At 49.1% G+C, this 14,391-nt stretch overlaps 1 protein-coding gene across 1 annotated transcript in view; it reads right to left on the bottom strand.

The window, feature by feature from the left end:
• LOC134910621 (epoxide hydrolase 1-like) overlaps window positions 1–12,569 on the bottom strand; it is a 41,649-nt gene extending 29,080 nt beyond the window's left edge. The window contains exons 1-3 of the mRNA XM_063918880.1: window positions 12,477–12,569; window positions 5,082–5,214; window positions 605–818 (exon numbers count right to left, since the gene is read on the bottom strand). Coding sequence (XP_063774950.1) covers window positions 605–818; window positions 5,082–5,110 — 243 coding nt within the window. The 5' untranslated portion in view covers window positions 5,111–5,214; window positions 12,477–12,569. The remainder of the gene's footprint in view (window positions 1–604; window positions 819–5,081; window positions 5,215–12,476) is intronic.
• Window positions 12,570–14,391: the final 1,822 nt, after the last annotated feature.

The following is a 14,391-nucleotide window of genomic DNA, read 5'->3' as shown; positions in this document are numbered from 1 at the left end:
TGGCTGAACCCGTAGCTGAAACCTAATCCTCCCCCTAGTGCCTAACCCAACCCTCTTCTCCCACAGCCTATCCCTCTCCCTCCACTGTGCAGCCTAGCTATAAATCTCCAGTCTCTGCAGAATATTGACATTTTACATATTCATATTCTGCATATGTCAACATGTTCAATGTCAACATTGTGGTGTCGACGTTATGATTACATCCCTTCTGCATATGATATAAAATAAAAGTGATTTTGCATCTTCCCAGTGGCTTTTGCTTAAGTGATTCCAAACTAGTGGAGGTACCGGGTACCCTCATCTAGAGCACAAGGCTGCTGCAGCTAGGCTGAGTGAGTATAAGAGATAAGTAAACATTAACTGGGTATTCCGACACACAGGTCAATACAGTCTGCCAGGGATTACTGGATTGCACAGAGGACCAGATACAAATACAGTTTGCAGGCAGCTAGCACCTGACACAAGTGCAGAGATTCCAGTGACAGTGACTAGAGCGGTATCATAGCTATAATATAACAGGACTCTAAGTAGTAAAACATGGTGGAGTGGAACAAGGAATTTGTTCCAACACAAGGTCTCCAGGTGTCCATGTCTATATCAATACCTTAATGTCAGCATCGGCGGCTTCAATGACGAAAGGTCGCACCCGCGTGTCCTCATTACGGACTAGAGATTTCTCCCCAGGACCCCACCAGCCTTCTCCCAGTTCCAGTGTTTTTATTTTCTGCCCATGTAGCTTCCAGCAAAGCAGGGCACCCCCTAAGCCGACAGCGGCCGGGACCAGGAGGCTGTGAGGCCAGTGCTCATTGAAGGCCGACCTACGGAGGCACAGCAAGGAACATCATAAATATATATACTAACATCATGGGCCTGATTCTGAGTCGGACGCAGCTGAGATATTATTTGTCTCATTATGCATGCGTCTCAGTTGCACACACAGAGCTGCAGTTGTGACTGAGATATAGACAGTCCCAGAGAAGTCTTGAAAATGTACTGGACGTCCCTGAACAGTAACCGGATGCACGAAGATGGTCCATGTTATGGACGTGTTATAGGAGTGTCACGGGCGTATCACCGAGGTGGTTGCAAAGTCACATTGGAGGATGTATTCTGATGGACAATCATCACCTAGGATGGGTCTGGTGCAATGTTATATGGTGCGACTGATGGTTGAGTCTAAATATGCTCATAGAGGGAATCTCGGTCCTTACACACGCAGACGTACGTTTCTACAACAGGGAAGGGCTTGTACCCATATGTGCATAAAGCCAAAGAAGCAATACTGGCAAAAGACGCATACGGACGTTTCAGCATCCATCTCTGAATGAGGCCCTAAATGTAAGTTATGTGCAACAAATAGACATTTCTAGAGAAAATGATGTTCCATTCATTTCTAGAATTGAAATTCTGACATTCAGGTCTATGGAAGCTGCACAGGAGATGAACATAGTATGGGACACACCTATGGGGCATTTAATATCTTTTTATCAAGTTTATGATCCAATATGGAACAGTAGAAATAAAAACTCCTCACCAAGGTTTTAAGCTGCTGGCATTGGGCTCTGAACCTGATTCGTTATCTCTGCAAAGCCCCCATCACAGGGTCAGATGTGCAGGTGGAGAATAACCACTGTACAACCCCGTTTCTGTATCACTGAGACATTATCTGCCATAGGTCAGGAATATACAGGTCTTTCTGGTAATGAAAGTATTTGTCAAACATGTGTAATTTATTCTTTGAACTCTGGAAAGTGACCAAAATATTCCAGTCACTTTTCACCTATCTATTGTTAAATATTAACATTACTATCAAACATTTCATGTCCTTCCAACCACCCTCTGCATTGTGTTATACGACGCTCCATTACTAAAACTATCTCACAGACATTAATATGTGGGGTACAACAACTTACTGGCTTAACCCCTGCAGTGATAAGTTGTGAATAACTGTCCCCCTCCCCAACCTTTTTCAAGTACCTGCATATTATTTAAATAATTTAACAGTGGGCTTTAACTTTTAAAGGTACTCTACCTATTTTTCTAAAGTTTACCCCTAAATTGAGAATACATTTGGAATAAAATAATGAATACATCTTTTGTTATTTGTTTCTGCTTTATGGATGAAATAAAGTACTTTCAACTGCTGTTTAAATATACCTAAAGCTGGGTTAAGCACAGGATGGAAAATAACCCAAATACTGTCGCTATCCCGGCAATCAGAATACCGATGCTGGAATACCAACCCCCTTTTAAATGCCGACAGAGACATCTAGAAGAGTACAACATCCCAGCGCAGGAATACCGTTAGTAGGGATCCCGAATGAGGAGACACCGGGTCGCAAGTCAGGTAAGCTGCAGGGGAGAAGGTTAGATTTAGGCTGCAAGGGGGAGGGTTAGAATTAGGCTGCGTACCGGGGGATTAGGGTTAGGCTGCAGGGAGGGGGGGGTTAGGGTTAGGCACCCCCCTTGGAGGGTTAGGCTGCGGGGGGGGGGTTTAGGTTTAAGCAGCGGGGATGTGGGGTTAGGCACCTACAAGGGGGGGTTAGGGTTAGGCACCAAGGGGGGAGGTTAGGGTTAGGCTGCGGAGAAGGAGGGTTAGGGGTTGGGAGAGGGGGAACACCCCTTACTCACCCCTGTTGGCTTATTAACAATCGGGATCCCAGCGGTATTACGAGCACCGGCTAATCATACTGATCCCACCTGAGCAACAGTATGGCTGATGGGCTGACACCAGTGGAGAAACTACTGCCATGGTAATTAACTCTTTCATTAATCACTTAAAGGGAGATATGTACTAAGCCTTGGAGAGTGATAAAGTGAAGAGAGATTTAAGTACCAGCTCCTAACGCCATGTTACAGGCTGTGTTTAAAAAATGACAGTTAGGAGCTGATTGGTTGGTACTCTATGTTCACTTTATCTCTGTCCAAGGCATAGTACATCTGCCCCTTATTGACCGAGCTTCCAGGTCTCTTGGGAATCCTCCAGGACAAGGCTACAACCATGGGAACCACAAAAGGACTCTGATTCTGATTCATGCTGCTACTGTAATCTTGTATTACTGTAATTAAAAGTGATTAAACTGCAATAAAACCGCTGTGGTGTGTTTCTTACTATCTGTACCAGTAGTTATTCATAACTTGTATGCTTTGGTTTAGAGCATCTTCATGGAAATGCCTAAAACTGTATGTTGCCGATTTGTGAGGAGGGTCCAGGGGTGGCGGCAGGGTGGTATCCTGTGGACCCAAAGCAAGGACTAGGCACAATGGTCTAGAGCAGTGGTTCTCAAACTCGGTCCTCAGGACCCCACACGGTTCACGTTTGCCATGTCACCCAGCAGCTGCACTGTATATCACCAACTGCCACATTTTTAAAATCTACAGGTGACCTGCAAAACATGGGCCGTGTGGGGTCCTGAGGACCGAGTTTGAGAACCTGTGGTCTAGAGACAGAGAGTAAAAACCTGTGTCAGATGGCATCAAGTCTTTCAAGACTCTTCGTAAGAACCATTTTAATCCTATTAGGATAGATATTGCGTCTTTAGACACTGCCAATGACTTAATGAATAGATGAAGGCCAGGAAAAGTAGGCTCATCTAGTCTGAATGCGGCCAAACTGTGGTGGACATTTTTTCAAGGCAACCGGGAGACGCCATTACCGTCCCCAGGATGTGGCTATCTGTATGTACTGACATTGGGTCGTATCGGGTTTAACTGGACCAGATTCTATAAATGTGTGGGCACTCTTCAGAGGGGTCTGCGGCCAAGCAAATGGCTGCTCTCTGCAGATTTAACACTTTACATTTTTTTGTTAGGAGAATAACAACATTTATAATGTGGAGTATTATCTTTATCATAGAACTAGTTTAATAGGGTGCAGTGGGAGTTGTCAATGGGGGAGGCTGACACCTGGAAATTACTTGAAAGTAAACTATGGTGATCAGGCAGTTACCAATGATTGTGATAAGATGGCCACTGTGGCTGTCTGATTGGTTCCAGTGACACCTCTCCAATTACAGCAGTATACATTCAGTCTTCTCCTGACTGAAGTGGGGGGGGGGGGGGGGTTGGGTGAATAACTATTGAATTGCAGGGCTTTCAGTTATTGCCCCTAGTGTATATGGTTATATACTGTAATAGGCCCTACACACATGCCGATATTCTGAAAGATATGAACGATCTCGTTCATAAATGAACGAGAACTCGTTCATATCTTTCAGTGTGGAGACTCCAGCGATGAACGATGCGCGGCCCCGCGCTCGTTCATCGCTGATCTCCCGTCGGCTGTGCATGCAGGCCAATATGGACGATCTCGTCCATATTTGCCTGCACTTCAATGCAGCCGGGTGACGGGGGGAGTGAAGAAACTTCACTCCCCCCGTCACTGCCCCCCCGCCGCCGGGTTGCTCGTCGGCCGTATCGGCCGTCGGGCACCTCGGCGGCGCATCGCCGAGTGTGTAGGGCCCTTAAGTGCAAGAGGTTGGGGTTTATCCGGTCAATCTTACACGGTGCATAATTTGGGCCAGTAACCCCTGACCGTTAAAAAAACGGTTGAAAGTCGTTCTCCATTTGAATTGGTGAAAACAAAAGATGTTATTTTATTTAATTTGTAGTTATATTTTTAGAGGAACAAGTGACTTCTGCACTTATTAATAACAGTCTCCTGTGTATATGACACTTCATTTCAGAATCATAGAGTGTAGCAATTACTAGTAACACTGACACTCCACATCTCTGTGCCCTGCCCATGGGTTACTATAGTAAGTATACACCCTGGCGCCTCCTTAGGTAAACCTGGCACATCTGCCAGTGAGGAGTAACTGTGCTTTTACCTCGGTGCGTTATTTCCTGCATATGGTCGTACTGTAAATTCATCTGACGCTACAAGAGCCACATAGCGTTATAAACTATTATCTCTCCATATAAAACTGCAGAGCTGCAGCAGATATCCTCTGTGACTATACTCTGCACACACTGCTCTGGGAAACTGTGTATATTTTCCATGTGACCAATTTATCTGCAGTTCTGCTGCTGACACAGGAAGAGAAAGTCGCACAGGACGCAGACGTTCCACAGACTCTCACCTGCCGTTATCCAGGAGCTGCTTCCACATCTTGCTGCGCCGTCTCCCTGCTCTGTGTGAACCTTGTCCTGTAGCCGGAGGGGAGAGGTCAGTGTGCACACCTCGGTGCCTCCTCTATGGCGACTGGCCAGGCTCTGCAAATAGCACATGCATGCAACTGTGAAACTGACTAATCTAAATGCTCATGTATTGCTGTCTGTAACTCTTACATAAACTACAGGACAGACCCATGCAATGCTTTTACACAGATATTATTATCATATTATGTGATACAAACAAATAATACACATGCAAAACGTAAATGATACTACAGTGTTATTAGCATTGGGAGTGAATAGTGATAAATATGAAAGAAAGAATGTATGTAGAGAGAAAGAGCAGGGCAGTAGAAAGCCTGGCTGGGCCCAAGTACTTGTCAGGGGTTGTGCTCTAATCATAGGAGGCGTGGCCATGTACCCTTAGAAATAAATACCGAAAAAATTGTATCTCAAGCGCCTCCCTGGCCACACGGCAGCGTACGCTGGGCTGAGGAGAAGAGCTGCTGCCAGGTAAAAGGGTGGGGGAAGGGGACCTGGGCCCTCATTAGGCCCCTTCCTCAGACCTGGGCCAGGGTGATTAGTACCCTCCCCCAATATTTGCACAGCAGTATTCGGACTATAGGGCGACAGTGAAAAGGTTGATAGTCAATAGGTCAGCCATTGATGGTCATTATGCATTAGGTCGAAATTTAAAAGATCTACAGTGCTTATGGTCAACAGGTACAAAAGGTCGACATGACAATGGTCGGCACACATATGGTCGACACAACTTTTTCAGATTTTTTTGGGACTGTTTCTACCTTTTTCATACTTTACCAACCACGTGGACTGCGACTGGGAATAGTAATTTAGACCGCAGCCGGAATAGTAACCTAGACCGCAGCAAGGGGCCACGGAACACTAATTGGGGTTACACATGCTGTGACGGCGAAAACAACACCAAAATAAACAAAAAAAATTGTTTCAAACTTTTTTGTGTCGCCGATTTTCCATGTTGACATTTTCATGTATCAAACTTTTGTACCTGTTAATCTTTTCCATATCGACAATATTGGGTCGATCTATTGACTGTCTGCCTAATTAGGGTCGACCTAATGATCCACAGCCGTGCACAGCAAATGCTGCAAATAATGCTCTATGGGCAACTATCACAGCTATTCAATTGTATCTCCGATAGACGCCCATTAGCCACGGTAGTCACATTTTTTCTTGCAGCTTCAGGAGGTGCAAGAAAAAAATGTGTCACAAAGTCTGTAGTTTGGACGCCCATTCAAGCGCTTTAGACAGGTTTAGCCGCTTTGTGTGGCTGAACCCGGAGATGTCAGGTACCTTAGCTGGTTATGGGCGTCTGATCGGAGCAGTAACTGAATAGCTCAGATAGACGCCCATCGCTACAGACGTTCAGCAGGGGGCGCAGGAAACCACTGAATTGGCTAAAAGTGCATAGCAAAGGCTGCAAATAATACTCTACGGGTGGTATGTAATGCAGTCTGAGTTCACCCAACGTGCAGGATGCCGCCAAAACTCAGACTTTTTTTTTTAAAGGGGCAATCATTTACAAGGCATGGTTATGCCTTGTAAATGACTGCCCTTTTAAAAAAGTCTGAGTTCAGCCAGCATCCCACATGTCGGGTGAACTCGGACTCCATTACATTCTGCCCCGTATGTGCACAGTAATGACTGCAAATAATGCACTATATATGCTGTGAAGGCAGGGGGCATTCACAGCTGCTGCGAACGCAATGTAATTGCTGCGCGATCACAATTACATTGCATTCACAGCCGCCGGGAGGTGGGCAGCAAGCTGGGCAGTCTTGCCCTGCGATATGCGGCCCCCAACATGCCATAGAAACAATTGCAGATTCTGCTTTTTAACAGAACAGGGTCCTATATGTTTTATACATAACTCCCAACTGTCCTGATTTTCGTGTGACAGTCCAGTTTTTTGGGGACTGTCCCACTGTCCCACCCACGGGCATCAGTTGGGAGGCTCCTGTCACTCGCTGGCTGCTCTGCATAGTGCCGTGCAGAGCAAGGTGAATAGACGCTGTGCGCAGGAGACAGAGGGACTGGGTGCATGCCAGCAGCTCACAGAGCACTGGCCATGCCCCAACACTTACAAAAATAAGAGGCGTGGCTTGCAATCGTAGCATGCCCATGAAGCCATGCCCCATTTTATGCTGGGTGTGGCTTTGATGTGCAAACGAGTACCACTTTGCAAGCTTTGGATGCTGGGAGGCATGGCCGGACTGGCCATCTGGCACTTCTGGCACATGCCAGAAGGGCCGATGGGCCGAATCGGTCACTCAGAGAGCCGGGAAGGCCGCGCACAGTGCAGCCTCTGGCTCTCTGGTTCCATCGTCTCCATGGAAATGGGGGCATGCCGCGAGTCCACAACCCCGGACTCGCGGCGCGCCCCAGACCCCAGCAACCATCGCCAAGGTAATGGGGGCGTGCCATGAGTCCACACACCCATGACTCACAGCATGCCCCCATATGTCGTGAAACACGTCCCCTGTGACGCGCGCACGTTCACAATTGCCAAGGCCGAATTAAAGCCCCAGTCCGTCCTTGCTTGGGGGTATGCTTTATGAGACTGATTCTGAATTGGAAATAAAGCAGAAACAAGCCTGTTCACCTGGAAAAAACCATGTTGCCCTGCAGGTGGGGCAATCTCCCTGACTCCCTGAATAGACCAGCAATCTCCCTGACTCCCTGAATAGACCAGCAATCTCCCTGACTCCCTGAATAGACCAGCAATCTCCCTGACTCCCTGAATAGACCAGCAATCTCCCTGACTCCCTGAATAGACCAGCAATCTCCCTGACTCCCTACATAGACCAGCAATCTCCCTGACTCTCTGCATAGACCAGCAATCTCCCCGACTCCCTGAATAGACCAGCAATCTCCCCGACTCCCTGAATAGACCAGCAATCTCCCTGACTCCCTGAAGAGACCAGCAATCTCCCTGAATCCCTGAATAGACCAGCAATCTCCCTGACTCCCTGAATAGACCAGCAATCTCCCTGACTCCCTGAATAGACCAGCAATCTCCCTGACTCTCTGAATAGACCAGCAATCTCCCTGACTCCCTGAATAGACCAGCAATCTCCCTGACTAGATCAGCAATCTCCCTTACTCCCTGACTAGACCAGCAATCTCCCTGACTAGACCAGCAATCTCCCTGACTCCCTGAATAGACCAGCAATCTCCCTGACTCCCTGAGTAGACCAGCAATCTCCCTGACTCCCTGAATAGACCAGCAATCTCCCTGAATCCCTGAATAGACCAGCAATCTCCCTGATTGCCCCTTATCCCCATTATGTAGCTGTTACATTCTTAGGGAAAAAAGAAATCAGAGATATATACATTCAAATGGGAACATCAGCGCCATTTCCCTGCATTGGTTATAAGTGATCCCTATGGCGATATGCATTTTAAATAAGGTTTCTCGTGGCCACTTACAGTATATGGAAGCTCTTGTAAAACACATAAATATCAGTGTCTTTTCTTCAACCAGTAGATCTTACTGACTTTGGGTCTCATTTACATTTGGATGTAAGTCATTTGTATGACCCACCTCTCCGATGTAGCAGTACACATCCGCACTGATAGGAGTTACTGTCACAATCTCCCTGAAACACTTTTTAAAAAGTAGGGAAGTATGAAATAAAGCTGTCCAACATACAGTATATGGGCTACATGAAGTCATTATTTACACCACATGCAAATATCTCCTATATAATAGCCCTGTGATTCTGTGCCTGGGTCTCTAACGCTGGGCGTGGCTAGGAGCTCTCACACCCAGTCCACAGCTGATTGGGCGAGAAACGCCCTCCCACACAGGTTACATCCAATGGGAGGCTCTGCCCTTTGCCTGCTGTGTTTTCACAGAGCAGGATTAGTAATGGGACTGATGGAGCTGCAGCTCCAACCCCACACCTGAAAATAGTCCCACTGCATCTGCAGCATCATACCCTCCAACAATTTACACATAAACATTGATGCAAATTCGAAAGCCCCTTTTCCTATACTTTCAATGGAAGCTTGGAGAGTCAAAAAATGGTACAGACCATGAAAAAAAGGGACTGTACCTGCCAAAAAGGTGCAGCTGGTGGGTATGCCACTGCATCTGCAGCAAGTCTCTGTGCTGCAGATAGGGGGGGGGGAAATCCTTTTACTGCAGCGTCCTATGGGGGTCATTCCAAGTTGATCGCTAGCTGCATTCGTGCAGCGATCAGGCAAAAACTCGGCACTTCTGCGCATGCGTATGCAGCGCAATGCGCATGTGCGGCATACTATTACAACGAACAATGTAGTTTTACACAGGGTCTAGCAATGCTTTTCAGTCGCACAGGCAGCCGCAGAGTGATTGACAGGAAGAGGGCGTTTCTGGGTGTCAACTGACCGTTTTCAGGGAGTGTTCGGAAAAACGCAGGCATGCCTGGCCGAACGCAGGGCGTGTTCATGACGTCAAATCAGGAACTGAATTGTCTGAAGTGATCGCAAGCGCCGAGTAGGTCTGAAGCTACTCTGAAACTGCACAAATTTTTTTTTTAGCTGCTCTCCGACCCCTTCGTTCGCACTTCTAAGCTAAAATACACTCCCAGTGGGCGGCAGCATAGCGTTTGCACGGCTGCTAAAAACTGCTAGCGAGCGATCAACTCGGAATGACCACCAATGTCTTGCTGCCAGTCCACCTGCCCCCTCCGGCATCAACAATCCCCACTCCCTAGCCGCGCTGCAGGTGGAACAAAAGCTGCTGTGGCCACCGGCATAGGTGTGTATGAAAGCGGTGCAGCGGAAGGCTTTCATAGGCCTCCCTGCGCCGCATACTCTCTGAGCCATGGAGCCTCCTCTGCGTGTGATGTCACAGAAGTGCCTCCCAGCCACAGCCACACCCAGATCCCCAGAGGCCCTGACTCCGCAACACAGCACCTGGCATGCCGGCCTGGAAGCCCCGAGATGGCTAATGTAGCGGATAGAGAGGGTGATATCGCGGAGGGTAATGTATGGAAGCTGAATCAATGTAAAAGGTGACAGTGCTGTGCATGGCAGTGGGTGTGCAGTCAGGGCCATTGCTAGAGTGTTCGGCGCCCCCCTGCAAACTATAAATTTGCACCCTCGCGTACTTTACAAACGCACAGCGCACATAATGACTCCTGTAGTAGAGACACTTACACATGTAATGCCCCCTGTACCAGAGACGCTTACACATGTAATGCCCCCTGAACCAGTGACGCTTACACATGTCACGCCCCCCCTGTACCAGTGACGCTTACACACGTAACGCCCTCTGTACCAGTGCCGCTTAGAAACATAACGCCCCCTGTACCAGTGCCGCTTACACACGTAACGCCCCCTGTACCAGTGACGCATACACACGTAACGCCCCCCTGTACCAGTGACGCTTACACACGTAACGCCCCCTGTACCAGTGACGCTTACACACATAATGCCCTCTCTACCAGTACCGCTTACACACATAACGCCCTCTGTACCAGTGCCGCTTACACACGTAACGCCCCCTGTAGCAGTGCTGCTTATACACGTAACGCCCCCTGTACCAGTGCCGCTTACACACGTAACGCCCCCTGTACCAGTGCCGCTTAAACACATAACGCCTCCTGTACCAGTGACGCTTACACACATTATGCAGCAGTCACACATACACACACACACACACACAACAGACACATATATATACAAACACACACACACACACACACACACCTACTGTACATACATTACACACATCCACAGTCACACATATATACAGTATACACAGACACTGTATATACACACACACACTCACTCTCTTTCCAGACACTTATCTAATGAAGTCTGGCTGGCCGAAGAGCTCATCCTCCTGCTGCAGCATGGTCCTGTGTAGCTCCGCCACTTACTCCCATCTAGCTCCGCCCACTTTGGCTCCCTCCCCGCCACTGAATGTCACACAGGGGAGGGGAGGGGGGAGAGGAGGTTTTGTGCTGACGGCGCCGAGGGGGAGAGGAGGCTTTGTGCTGCCGGCGCCGAGGGGGAGAAAAGGTTTTGTGCTTCCGGTGCCGCTGCATGTGTGACAGCAGCCGGCAGCAGCAGGGATAGCAGCAGAAGCTCAGCACAGGGATGCAGAGCAGGGAGAACGCCTCTCCTTCCTGGTGCCTCCCTGCACTGCATCCCTTTGCTGAGTGGCTAGCGCCGGCCCTGTGTGCAGTGTCAACTGACACTAACACTGCACAGCACTCTCACCTTTTACATTGATTCAGCCAGTCACACAGTTCTGCCAGCCAGTCACTATTGTTAGCACCAGTGTCCCAACGCGCCGCATTATAGGGAAGTAGACGAACTACATAAACTACAGCTCCCAGCAGCCCTTAGCACCGAAGCATTCCGGCCCTTAGGGCTGCTGGGAGCTGTAGTTTATTGCGTACATCTTCTTCCCTGTAATGTGGCACATTGGGACACCGGCGCGAACAATAGTGACTGCCTGCTGTGCAAGTCTCTGGGAGAGCCACTGCCAAAGGGAGGACAGCAACTTAGCTGCTGACAGGAGGAGAAGCAGGATAAGCATTACCCGCCCCTCCCCCACTCACAGTACCTTCGGGCCCCATCCGCGGCACCCCCACACACACCCTCCAGCACCCGCGATAGGTCCGGACCCCCTTCCCCCACCCGCAGCGACCCCGCACCCATACCTCCCGCCGCACCACCGCATCCGCCCCTCCCCCACCCGGGGCAACCCCGCAACTGCTCCTCCCCCACCCGCAGCAGCTCCGGACCACCACCTGTGGCACCCACGCACCCTCCCCCACCTACGGCACCACCGCAACCGCCCCTCCCGTGGCACCCCAGGATCCCATCCGCCTCTTCCCTGCACCCCCTACTCCCCCAACCAAAGCACCTACTAGGTGATTCACCAGGCCCTGCATGCGCTGTTCACGCCGTTGCAAGGGGCTTCCACCCCTTAACCATTGCACGCCCTTTGTCCATGCAATATTTAACCACTCACACAATAATGATTGGATGTAATACTCCATATAATAAAAATATTGCACGCCACAAGGGTGTGCAAGGGGTAGCCCCTTACGACGGTGTGAAGAGCGCCCATAGGGCGCGATGAATCACCTAGTAATGTATATATGTGCATACTTTGCATTGCAACACTGTGTGTTCCAGATACAAACAAGTTACAGCACTTGCCTGTTTTGCTTTACTCCCACCAGCCCCTATATGTGCCTATTACAGGCTGCAGAACTATGTGGCCCATCATAGGACAAAGCAGGCTGCACATACGTATCCTGTTCACGGGTGATCAGATGAAATTCAAATAAGAACAGTCTAACATGTAAGGTACATACGTCCTGTCTCACTGAGCTCCTCCAGCATCAGGCTGATTAACAAACATGTAGAGAGGTGGGGCACATGCCTGAACGCTGAGCTACAGAGTCTGTAATGGGACAAAATACTCTGCTGTAAACTGCTTAAAAGTGCAACTCCCAGCTGTCCCTATTTTTACTCCGACCAGGGCCCTCATTCCGAGCTGATCGTTCGCTAGCTACTTTTTGCAGCCGTGCAAACGTATAGTCGCCGCCCACGGGGGGAGTGTAGTTTTGCTTTGCAAGTGTGCGATCGCATGTGCAGCCGAGTGGGACGAAAAAGTTTTTTGCAGTTTCGATAGATCTGAACTTACTCAGCCCTTGCGATCACTTCAGCCTGTCCGGTCCCGGAATTGACGTCAGACACCCGCCCTGCAAACGCCTGGACACGCCTGCATATTCCCTACCACTCCCAGAAAACGGTCAGTTGACACCCATAAACGCCTTCTTCCTGTCAATCTCCTTGCAAACGGCTGTGCAAATGGAATTGTCGCTAGAAGCATTGCACAGCAACAATGCTGTTTGTACCCGTACGATGCGTGCGCGCATTGCGGTGCATATGCATGCGCAGTAGTAACCTGATCACTGTGCTGCAAAAATTGGCAGCGTGCGATCAACTCGGAATGAGGGCCCAGATCTCCACACAGTAACTCCACGTAATATTTGTATATTTGTTTGATTGTTACATTTCTAGCAATATTAGGCATTTATTAAACAATATTTGCAGGATATTTACCTAAAACAAGCGTTCTTTGGGGTACACATACACACAAATATTAAGCATCCCTGGGGCCGCACATGGAAGCAGAAGGATAGCTCACGTCCAGTGTGAAAATGTACATTTTCACATTGCGAAGTTAGGTGAAAAGAATGACCACATCTGCATTAAAAATGGGGATTGTGATAAATGCGCCCTTAGAGGGTCATTCAGACCTGGCTACTAATGCGGCCCACAGTACAATTTGCCGATCGTGGCAAACTGCGCATGCGCAGCAGCTACACAGCGGCTGCGCAGAGACATACATTGCGATCGCATCCCCGGTTGGATGAGATTGACAGCGGCGGGTATTTTCGGAGCGGCGATGTGGTGTGGGGAGGAGGTGGCGAACGGGGGCGGGACTGTTTAGAGGCAGCTGTGTGATGTCACATGCAGCCGCTCTGATAAAAAAATGGCCGCTTACCACCTGACAGCGCAGTACAAGGGGTCAACCTTAGATCCGATGCTTTCGCAATTTGACTGCGCACGCATCGGGAGGGGTGGCCTCACACATGCTGGGTGGCGTTGCCTTGTGCTGGCCGGCCCTCAGCATGTGCAGAGATGAACACAGATATGGCTACGTATGCAGCGATCTGCGTTCATGTCTGAATAACCCCCATAGTGCTGTGTCTGGTGTCTGTAGCTGGGTATATCTTCATCCTGGGGGAGATGCAGGGTCCAGGCATAAAAACAAGTGCTGGGTGGGATTTAATGAAGCCATTCACACATCAAGTAGGCCGCACTGGGAGGCTCATTCAGGTGCGGTCATACAGCGGCTATTATACGCACATCGGCTGATGTTTTCTTACCGCGCATGTGTCTGAGCCGCAGTGCGCATGTTCAGTGAGTGAATTGCGATTGCACTGAGGAATTAGTCGCAGAGTGAGTGACAGATAGACAGCGTTTGGGGGTTGGAACGGGGAGTGGTCGGGTAAATGCAGGCATGTCATAGCCATTCAGACGCCGTTTTCTGGCCGTGCATAAATTATCAGTTGCGATCTTATATGCTAATGGAGAGCCACTGCGTCCTAGGAGAGCAGCTCAGCCTGCGCGTCTACAGAGGCACTCAGATGCTGCGACATGAGCTGACGATGGAATATATCAACAGCAGCAGCAAGAACAACCGCACCTGAATGAGCC

This window comes from Pseudophryne corroboree, chromosome 4 (genome assembly GCF_028390025.1).
Source record: "Pseudophryne corroboree isolate aPseCor3 chromosome 4, aPseCor3.hap2, whole genome shotgun sequence".
Classification (NCBI taxonomy): Eukaryota; Metazoa; Chordata; class Amphibia; order Anura; family Myobatrachidae; genus Pseudophryne; species Pseudophryne corroboree.
This window is presented reverse-complemented; position numbering and strand designations above follow the sequence as displayed.